The sequence below is a fragment of the Puntigrus tetrazona genome, chromosome 15 (assembly GCF_018831695.1).
Source record: "Puntigrus tetrazona isolate hp1 chromosome 15, ASM1883169v1, whole genome shotgun sequence".
In the NCBI taxonomy this organism is placed as follows: Eukaryota; Metazoa; Chordata; class Actinopteri; order Cypriniformes; family Cyprinidae; genus Puntigrus; species Puntigrus tetrazona.
The window spans coordinates 3,580,331-3,591,574 of record NC_056713.1 but is presented as its reverse complement, the minus strand read 5'-3'; the positions used below and the strand labels follow the sequence as shown (position 1 = coordinate 3,591,574).

Genomic DNA, 11,244 nt, shown 5'->3' with positions numbered 1-11,244 from the left:
GCCAAGTGAAAGACAACATTCTGACTCACTTGCCAATACTTAAGGAAGCCAAAAGACCAGGTGATCACCTACAAAAGTACTCAACCATGTTAGAAGCATTGCATGAAGAGTTTTGAAGGGGATTTCAAGATTTCAAAACTCTTTAGGGTGAAATGCAAATGGTTTCTTCTCCCTTCAACTGCAGTGTGGATGATGCACCAAGTGAAGTTCAGATGGAACTCATTGATCTGCAGTCTGACTCACTTCTGGCAGATCACTTTAGGTCAGTCTCACTCCTGTACTTTTACTCTTCCCTCAAAGAGGAGAACTTTCCACACCTGAGGAGGCATGCTCAGAGGATCCTATTCCTCTTTGGATCTACCTATCATTGTGAACAGACATTTTTGGTGATGAAGTTAATAAATCCAAGTACAGATATGACTGATGACCACCTCTCAGCTGTTCTTCGCATAGCAACTTCAGACATTCTGCCAGATTTCAATGCCCTTGTTCAAGCCCAGAACAGACTTATTAACAGATTATTCTCACTGAAGTGGTAACATGAGGTGGAAAACATTACAATATATTTTTCAGGGAGATTAACTAGTTAAAAATAAATTGCACTGATTCAAAAATGATTTTGTTTTCTTTTTTAACCTATACACCATAATTTCACATAACCTAATATAAATATTTACAAAGTGTGTTAATCTTCTGATTATCAGTACCAGTTATTCAAAATATTTAATTGAGAGCATTTTACAATGAAAAAAAGTTGGTGGCCCTCGACACAATTCTAGTTTCTCATGTGGCCCCTGATAGAAATTAATTGCCCACCCCTGCCCTAATACTTAATATATGTGAGTCACATTGTCATATAGTCTCTGCAAGCCTGTTCAGTGCTTTTTGCTCTTGCATATTAACATTGAAATTTGACTTTTTTTATATAAATTTTTGGGTATACTTGATTGTGACTGACTTGACTGACTGTTATGTAGATACTAATATTTTAACCTATCCACATAATTTTTCAATGTAGAAGTAAGCCGTTTTCTGTGAATGTGCAAGACATTTGGTTCAAAAACAAGAGGAAAAACCGTAAAGAGTAAAATCATTTTTAAAAAAAACTTGAAAACAAAAGAGGCCGGAAGTCAGAGACATTAAATGTCCAAATGACCACTTCGCTTTTGCTGTAAGAATGAGGTGGATATAAACCATTACTTCCATCTAACTGTCAGTACATTTGTGATGCAAGCTTGTTGTGAAACTGCTCTATGCAATTCATTAGCCACATTCTGCAACCAACCCACATTTACAGCACAAATAGCATCTAGTTAAATGTGTTTGCAGGCCATTGACTGCACTACTGAAGTAATTTTTACACATTGAAAAAATTAGTCAGACTTGGGCTTGACTTTAGTGGGCAGCTTATCTTTAACTTACTGGCTTATCCTGGATCTCCAAAAATCTTAAGCCATCCTTACTTGCTTTTCAACAAATAAAACAAGATCTTTAAATTGGGGCCTGTTGTTCCGGTTCTCTTGAAATTTCCACACATATGATCTCCATCTTTCTCTCAGTTTGTATGGAAGTTTCATGTTCCAGAATTTTCTGATGGGATGACAAATTTTTGATGAAAAAATGTCATGCAAGTATTTCATATCCTCCATTGCATTACAGGTTTAACCACAGGCCACTCTAAAGCCTTCTTCATATAAGCAGAAGAGATAGTGAACTCATCTCCAGAGTGCTTTTGCAGCAAATTTTCTAAAATTTTATAACCTTTATCTGGAGTCATATGAAGACAAATTCTGACCAAATCACTGGCAAAGCCCCTGGTGAATTGATCAAGAAAGTAGTCGATCATCACAGCTGTCTGTTTTTAGCTCAATGCCAAAGTCAAAAACTCTTATGAATAGTCTAAACTTCCGAATATCACCATCAAAAACTGGGATATCTCTCTGAGGGAGACTTAAAAGCTGCTTCACTAAAAGTTGCTTCACTAAAAGTTGCTTCACTAAAAGAGATGTTATATAATTTTGGATGTTAACTAAATTGCCATGATGTATATCAGAACTTTTACTTGTGTTACTGGAGTACTGATCAAAAGACTGCTCGGACACACTTGATATCCTGAATGACTGGGTCAGAGAATGTACATTAATTGGGCTAGAGGCTAATTTTGATTGCAGCAAGACAAGATTTGGTTGAACACCACCTTTGGGGTGAACACTTGGGGTTTGTACCACAGAAAGACCTTTAGTGGCCTTGTCCAATGAAAGGAATTCATTCTCTGAAGGCTAACTCTTTGACACCAGCAAGATAGATATTCAATTTGTCTTGACCATCACAAGCAAGGCTTAGCTGTTGCTGCTGCTCCTTCTTGTTTTACCAGCTGACATCAAAACTGGAATTTTGCCTGAATTTGCCTTCTAGCTGTTCTTTCAGCTTCAGAACTTTTTTCTTAAGTGTTTGTTTCTCTCTATTTAACTAATCTTCTCTATCTTCCAACTGATGTTTTTCTTTGAGTGCAGCCCCCTTTGCTAAAATGGTTTCCACCTTTAGACTTGCAGATGCAACTGATGCCGTCTTTAGGTGTCACTTCAATCTCCTGAGGTTCATCGGCTTTAGATAATCCAGAGAACACCTTTTTTTCTCTTTTGTTTCTGAATGGTTAAAAGCAGTCATTTTGGGTTTAAACCATTCAGCTTCATATTAAATAGCTTCCTCTTCTGACATTAATTGCTGATAAGTTTCATTTAGGGGTTTAAAATCATCCAAGAGATGCACAAATTAGCTTTCACCTTTTGCAAGCAATAAGCATCTACCATAAATTTCATAATTATGTTTTTTCTTTTAGTTAAGTGGGCAAGCTTTCCTTTCTTGCATTTCTCAACGTAGCCATTTTCATCCATAACAGTGCTTGAGAGGTTATGCTTTATTTTCTCTTCACTATCATCAAACTCTTTAGTAGTAACACCAGTATTTGCTTTGTAATGTAGCACATGGAAAGGCAATTAACACAGACTGATGTGAACATCCAATAATCTACTTTCCCTATAGTAGACTTATCCAATTAGTAGATTTCCTCTTCTAGAACTTCAATGGCCCAATTTAAGAAATACATGAATACATTAAAACCATGCAGTTAAAATAAAACAGTCCATGCCATGTGCTTACTGATATCAATCTACATCTACAGTTACAAGTGCATTTTCTTTGTGATCTTCAGATTGTAGAAAGAAGTCTTTGACTTGTGTAGTGGCCAGGAGTCCACTTTGGTGGCTGAACAAAAAAAGCTTGATGCTCACAGTCTCAACAAATCCATTCCCCACATAGTTGATTGGTCCAAACTTTAGGACGCAATTATTACAATTAAAAAATAAAAATACAAAATGACAAACAAAACCTCAGTAGAGTAAAGGATTGCAAAGATATAAAGTAGCTTGAGTCAACATGTTGAGTCAGACTGAGAGGTCAAAGACAGTCACTTCACAATAGCCCCACCCTCAAGTGACATCACAGGTATTTTATCTCAGAGGCCTTGCATCTACACCTGAGCCACTAGATGGGGTAAATTTAACACAAAAACAAAAAAATTTAACAAATTATCTTTGCATAAAAACACAGTATTTTAGCTCCTACAAAGTTATAAGTATATCTCATACAATTACTATATAATAATATGACACAAAGTAATATTCTAAATTGTATGTGTAAGTGACAAAGTTTACTGTGTCACATATTGTAGAACTCTGAGCATTAGGGTGTCAGTCCTTTTTTCTGCATTAGCTGATGGCAAATAAGGAACTGCTATAGAGGCATCTCAGAAACAATCAAGAGAGAATGGAAGCATAATAATGTCTTTGTGGGACAATTCTTTTGGCTTATGTCATTGATAATCATCAATCTAATGTGCTGAAACAGTAGTGAAATGAGACAATGAAAATGTAATTATTTTACAATAAGAATTTCTTGTTTTTTTTCTCCTAAAACAGTTATCTTTTCCTAAAAATACAATTTTGCCTTTGTATAATGATTTTATGACCCTCATATAGACAGACAGACAGGATAAAGATGTAATAACAAAAGCCAAATAAGGACATATGTATTATGACAAGTTTCATTAGTATATGTACAGTATAAATGCATTTTTCATGTTTGACTACTAATTATATAGTCTAGAATTACACACAGCATTACATTTTTTTTTTTAAATTAAGAAATGAAAAAAAAAAAGTACAAAAACAGCTGAGCTGGTGACCTATAAAATACACATTTGACCTTAAGCATCTACATTAAAGTACCGATAATTGCTTTTTTTGTTTGTTTTTTAATATGTAGAAATACAGTAGAATAGTTTCATTATAGAACTTTTGAGAGCACAAATTTTATTTAAAAGAAGCATTTAAAAAAAAAAAAACACAACAACTCATATACAATGAACTGTCCCACAGCATTTAAAAACGCTGTCCAATATTCAATTAATAAATGTACAGTACACAGAATTATAATAGTAATTCATCCTGGAGCAACATGTAAGTTAACATCATAACTGAACAGGCTGGGAACTTTCATATTCTGTTTCTTGTTAGGATACATCCATTTTAAAATATCGTATTAACAATAACAAAACAATATTTTACTCTGAATATCTAAAAAGTCATTTTTGTGTGTAAAATATATGAATGCTGATATTGAAATGAACCCAAGACAGTTATTTATTACTGGTGAATAATATTATGTATTATTATCATCATTATTTTTATTATTATTAAATTTTGATGATGATGATGATGAGATGATGATGATGATAATAATAATAATAATAATAATAATAATAATAATAATACAAAAACTATTATTACTATTACATCTGCTAAAGAGTGCAAAAGGCAGTAAAAAACATGTTATTTTCTGAAAGTACCAGTGGTTGAATTCCAATAATCCATCTCAATTTTCCTCATCTACCCATCTGAAATAAATTCATTTTATATTTGTTAGTTTTGCATGCAAAGATTCTGTATTCTGCTATAAACATAGCTTTAATATTTTATCCACTATACTCCATACTTTTTTATTATTTACTGTTTATCATCAACAATTGTTGTGATTGTGTTAAAGACTTTTATTATTTACTATTATTATTTTGTTTTAAAAATATCTCCTCACCTTCCATGTGGAGTGATGTTGGTATGATATAGAAAGGGTCTCCAGCGTCTCGATCATACAAGTGTTGAAGCAGAACATTTTTAACCATCTTTAGACTCAAAATGTAGCGTATCAACTCCTCATGTTCTAAGGGCATCATGAACTCTAGCTTAAACTGAACTGTGGTGTTCCTGTATAGAAACACAGCAATAAAAAAGGTGATTTTGGTCAACTTTAGTGCTCATTTAAGTCTTGCCCATACAGTTAGAGTATGCACAAGCAAATAAACTGAAAAGAAGGTGTTAGATGTGACAATGGAGTGTGAAATTGACTCACTTGAGATTGATAATGGTGACACTGGAGAAGTACCGCTCCAATGCAGGAGAAGAATTGTAGACTCCTGTCAGCTGAGGGTTAATCATGGTGTATGGGAGATACAGAGTGACTGATTAATCATACATGTGCATAGCCCAAAAAAAAAATAAAAATAAGCAGAGCAGAGTTTTTCCATTCTAATCTTGGATTTCTAGCATATCTATCACACCTACTCCAGTCTGTCTACTACTGAACTCTGTTAAATGAGTTGTGTTTGATAAGCAAAACATCTCAAATATGCAGTCCACCCACCCCCTTGTGCACACAGACAGACAGAGACAGAGACAGAGACAGAGACAAACACTAGAGGAGAAGTGCAAGTTGTGGCGCATCCCACTCAGTTGGATTAGCTCGCCAACAATTGTCATTATTAACTCACCCTCACCAAGAAGTACCAAACCTTTCTGTGAATCACAAAATGGTCTTGATTTGTGCAATAGCTCTGAAAAGTGATGATCAATGAAAGCATTGTTCTTTTGAGTCAGATTCTTTTCCAGATAATAAAGCAAGTCATACAGGTTTGGAATGATATGGGGGTGAATTAATGACGCAATGAGTACATTTTCATATTTGGGTAAACTATTAATTTAAGATAGATAACCTTAAAATCACAATGATTCAAGTGTTTTGAAAGTTAATTATTAGTTGTAACAGTCTACTGTGCAATAAAAAAGTAATCTTTTCAAAAACTGGTATTTTTTTAAAAGATACAGTTCATAAAACTGCTCATAAAATGCAATGTTCCTGGGCCAGTACAAGTATGCTGTCTTTCTATTGCCAATATGCTTGTCCCTCTTGCTTGAAAAAATGTATTCACATCATTATGTGTATAGTACAGTGATGCACTTTCAATAGAAATCTAGAGGCAAGTTTTTCCTGTTTAAATGTAAACCAGTTCCAAAATCAAAGCCTTTACATAAAAAAACATGCTTAAGTCAGTCTATATAAAGTTTCCATTATCATGGTCATGACAGAAAAATGTTTAGGCAACAGGGCCCTAATGTTTTTTTAAGAACAGCTAATTATTTACACATTTATGTACACATTTGTGTGGCCATAGTGTTTGTAAACAACTAGCATATAATAGTACAAATCCAGCAACTCATTTTTGTATAAATACCAATAAACTAAACAGTCAAACATCAGCTCCAGACAAAGTATTACATACCATATTTTGTTTTTAAATCTGCCTTTCTGGAAAACTTCTTGGGAATCTGTAAGGCTAATGTTACTAAAGCTACCATTATTCCTAGCTGTTTTCACTGATGCTGCTTTCACATGCTATCATGATCGAAAATAGGAATGCGGTAGTTAAATATTGTATATGAAAGCAATGTAAAGTCGAACCCCTTGAATTTGTCTTGAATCTTCTGTATTTTCTTTGATATATTGATCTCTGCTACCACTGAATCCAGATCTGTCACTGTCAGAAAGAGATGCATTAATGAGAACACAAGTGTGCTATTTATGAAGGCTGTTTTTTCAATGCCAAGCATTTCTGTCGACTGCGTTGATCTTCTCTTGGAGTCCTTTGACTCAAAAGTTAAGAATATCATGGATGACATTGCACCTGTGAAAGTCAGTAAGAAGACTGGCAGACAAAAGTCATGTTGGAGAAAATCAACAGCAGTGCAGATCATGAAAAGGCAATGCAGAATGGCTGAGCGGATGTGGCGGAAGACAAAACTTGAAATCCACTATAGCATCTATAAAGACAGCCTGCATGCTTTTAATGTGGAATTAGCCACAGCAAGACAGAAGTTTTTCTCAAACCTTATAAATAGTAACCTGAACAACACCCACACTCTTTTTGCTACGGTTGAGAGACTGAGAAAACCCTCAAGTCAGATTCCCAGTGAAATGCTTTCTGACAGCAAATGCAATGAGTTTGCCTCATTCTTTTCTGAGAAGATTGAAAATATCAGAAAGGCGATTAAAACATCAGATGATGTAGAGATATGTCAGATTCAACCACAATTTCAAAAAGGAGTCACTATGTGTGTTTTTGAAGCAATTGATAGCAAAACTTTGGAGGAAGTAGTACAGCACCTAAAATCCTCAACCTGCTGTCTTGACACACTCCCCACATCTTTTCTCAAAAGCGTGTTTAACTGTTTAAAAGCTGACATCTTAGAAGTGGTGAACACATCACTTCTTTCTGGGACTTTTCCAAACTCCCTGAAAACTGCGGTTTGTTAAGCCCCTCCTGAAAAAGAGAAATCTTGATAACAGCATATTGAGTAACTATAGACCGATATCAAATCTTCCGGTCATAGGCAAGATCATTGAAAAGGTAGTTCTGAATCAGCAGAACAGCTACTTGAACTCAAATGGTTATCTGGATAATTTTCAATCACAGAGACAGCGTTAGTTAAGATAAGAAATGATATTCGCCTACTACTAGATCTTAGTGCTGCGTCTGACACTGTCGATCATAACATTCTTCTAGACCAGGGGTCGGCAACCTGCGGCTCTTCAGCCTCCTTGTAGTGGCACCCGATGGCCGTGACAAAAAAAACACAAAGTGGCTCTTTTGATAAAAAAGGTTGCCGACCCCTGTTCTAGACAAACTGGAAAACTGGGTCAGGCTTTCTGGAATGGCTCTAAACTGGTTCAGGTCATATTTAGAGGGGAGGGGTTATTATGTGAGTATAGGAGAGCATAAGTCTAAGTGGACGTCCATGACATGCGGAGTCCCACGAGGCTCAATTCTTGCGCCGCTCTTGTTTAGCCTGTATATGCTCCCACTAAGTCAAATAATGAGAAAGAATCAAATTGCCTATCACAGCTATGCTGACGACACGCAGATTTACCTAGCTTTATTATCACCAAATGACTACAGCCCCATTGACTCACTCTGCCAATGCATCGATGAAATCAACAGTTGGATGTGCCAAAATTTTCTTCAGTTAAACAAGGAGAAAACTGAGGTCATTGCGTTTGGAAATAAAGATGAAGTTCACAAGGTGAATGCATACCTTGACTCAAGGGGTCAAACAATCAAAAGGCAAGTCAAGAATCTTGGTGTGATTCTAGAGACCGACCTTAGTTTCAGCTGTCATGTCAAAGCAGTGACTAAATCAGCGTACTATCACCTAAAAAATATTGCAAGAATCAGATGTTTTGTGCCCAGGCAAGACCTGGAGAAACTAGTCCATGCCTTCATCACCAGCAGGGTGGACTATTGTAATGGTCTCCTCACTGGCCTTCCCGAAAAGACCATCAGACAGCTGCAGCTCATCCAGAACGCTGCTGCCAGGATCCTGACTCGAACCAGAAAATCAGAGCACATCACACCAGTCCTCAAGTCCTTACACTGGCTTCCAGTGACATTTAGAATTGATTTTAAAGCACTTTTACTCATCTATAAATCACTCAATGGACTAGGACCTAAATACATTGCAGATATGATCACTATTTATACACCTAACAGACCACTCAGATCACTAGGATCAAGTCAGTTAGAAATACCAAAGGTTCACACCAAACAAGGAGAATCTGCTTTTAGTTATTATGCTGCTCGCATCTGGAACCAGCTTCCTCAAGAGATCAGATGTGCTGAAACATTAGTCACTTTTAAATCCAGACTCAAAACTCATCTGTTTAGTTGTGCATTTACAGAATGAGCACTGTGCTGCGTCCGAACTGTTTGCTTCTTTTATTTTAAACTGTTTTAAATCAATCTCTTTTTGCTTTAAATTCAATTTATTTTATTTTAATTTTTTTATTGTTATTTAAATCTTGTAATTATTTTATTTCCTCTCTTGTAAAGCACTTTGAATTACCATTGTGTATGAAATGTGCTATATAAATAAACTTGCCTTGCCTTGTTGAGTTCATAATCACAAGCAGAACTTGTTTAATTACAAGCAGAAACAAAGTTTGCGATAGCATGCAAAGTCACCATGAGACCAGCTATGTAATTATTTTTATTGCGCTGTGCCCTTCTGTGTAATTCATAAATGCTTATTTATTATGCATAGTAATCAGATGACTGACTTTTAAAATGTGTATGTTTTATGTAAAGAAAAGTAAAGCAGGCTAATAGTGATGTGTTTACTAATAGTAAAATGTTTATTTGCAAAAATCTGTACTGCTCCACCAGATCATTTGCATTAAAGGAACAAACGCAAAAACTGTGCATTTTGACTCATACCGTAATAGTGGAAATTTTAACTTAAATTTAAGCTATAAAAATTATCTGTTGGGTATTTTGAGCTTAATCTTCATACGAGGACATCAGAGACTTATTTTACATATTGTAAAAAGGGGCATAATAGGTCACCTTAAAAAAAACTGCCCTTTATTTTTACCCAGATTGCTTCAAATTATGTCAAAACAATACGGATGTAAAATTGTAAAGAGATTCTTACAGGGATCTATAAAAAAATGGTGCAATCATTCTTGTTATTACCTGCTTTTTCAGTTCTATCATAGTCCCTTCGTCCGGAGTGTCTGAAGTAAAACTTTTAGCGTCCACAGTGAAATTCCCTCTGAAGTAGCGCGCCACCACAAATGATGATTTGTCATATTTTTCATCCTCATCATCATGACCAACTTTAAAAAACAAAATTATATATATAGTCATTTTTTCAATTGATAATAGAATGTATAAGAGATAAAGGGTTCACATGCCACCTCAGCTGAAGCGGCTACGGAAATCTTTTATGCCACAATAGTGTTACAACAACATTATTGTATTTTTTATTTAATATTGTATGTGTGTTTGGTATAGTATTTTGTGATAAAATTAATAATATATAAAACAAATTGCACTAGTAATATTATCAATAACATTCACACTAGACAAAGAATCTGAATGGAGCAGTAGTACCTGCACACACAATGATTGAGATTCCAATAACCAGAGCAATGGCAATAAAGATGATAAGTATCAACATCCATAGTTTGAGTTTCCACACCACCACCTCATTCAGTTCTCTCTTGACCTTCTGAAGCTCCCTCTGCAACTGCAAACAAAATGGTTTTCTTAGTGATATTCAATGCCAAGTGTGGATACAGAGAGTTTAAATTACAGTAAACATCTTGTCTTGGCTTGTTGTTTTAGAGATTTACCTTGGGTTGACTTGGAGAGTCAGTATCGATGTCCACATGGAGGTGCTGTTTGTTATTGTTCTCAGTGACCTGAAAACACACAAATCCAGACTGACAGGTCAAACTAAATTAAAGGATCTGTTTGCTGCTTAAAATTCTAGTGTAAGGGCACATATATAGAGTGGAGCTTACTTTTATAACAATAAGTGAAAACAATGTATTGTAAGTTATTTAGATAATTTCTGTATTTCTCAACCAGGTGTGCATATTTATTACTTGAGTCACTGCATATCAGACAAAATGGAAGGAGCAGCTTATGTAGTTGAATGTACATTGTCAAAATGGTTTGTTTTGGCTTGAAACATTTCCATTCAGTCAGTTATTATTTTCACTTTTTGTGTAACTTTCAATTACACAACCAGTCAGTTACACTTCCTTTCACATAAAATTAAGGATTAAGATGTATACCTGTGTTGGTGATAGCAGAGGGGAGCAAGCACCTGGAATCACCTGTGAACATTTCTGTGATATTATATGATATGATATAATATAAATATATATGCAAACAAAATACGTAAGTACATGTGCTCATCAACCACACGATATCTTAAAAATCATGTCACATGCAATTTACAAGTTTTTACTAGTAAACTGACGCAAAAAAAAAAGTCAGGTGTGCGTCCA

At 35.1% G+C, this 11,244-nt stretch overlaps 1 protein-coding gene across 3 annotated transcripts in view; it reads right to left on the bottom strand.

Annotated features, from left to right (window-relative positions):
• Nucleotides 1-4,059: 4,059 nt before the first annotated feature.
• LOC122359510 (TPA-induced transmembrane protein) overlaps nucleotides 4,060-11,244 on the bottom strand; it is a 7,961-nt gene continuing 776 nt past the window's right edge. The window contains exons 2-8 of one of the 3 annotated variants that reach the window (XM_043259839.1): nucleotides 11,029-11,082; nucleotides 10,582-10,650; nucleotides 10,340-10,475; nucleotides 9,920-10,062; nucleotides 5,467-5,537; nucleotides 5,152-5,321; nucleotides 4,060-4,954 (exon numbers count right to left, since the gene is read on the bottom strand). In XM_043259839.1, coding sequence (XP_043115774.1) covers nucleotides 4,947-4,954; nucleotides 5,152-5,321; nucleotides 5,467-5,537; nucleotides 9,920-10,062; nucleotides 10,340-10,475; nucleotides 10,582-10,650; nucleotides 11,029-11,082 — 651 coding nt within the window. In that variant the 3' untranslated portion in view covers nucleotides 4,060-4,946. The remainder of the gene's footprint in view (nucleotides 4,955-5,151; nucleotides 5,322-5,466; nucleotides 5,538-9,919; nucleotides 10,063-10,339; nucleotides 10,476-10,581; nucleotides 10,651-11,028; nucleotides 11,083-11,244) is intronic. The other 2 variants (XM_043259840.1, XM_043259841.1) reach the window with 2 other exon arrangements.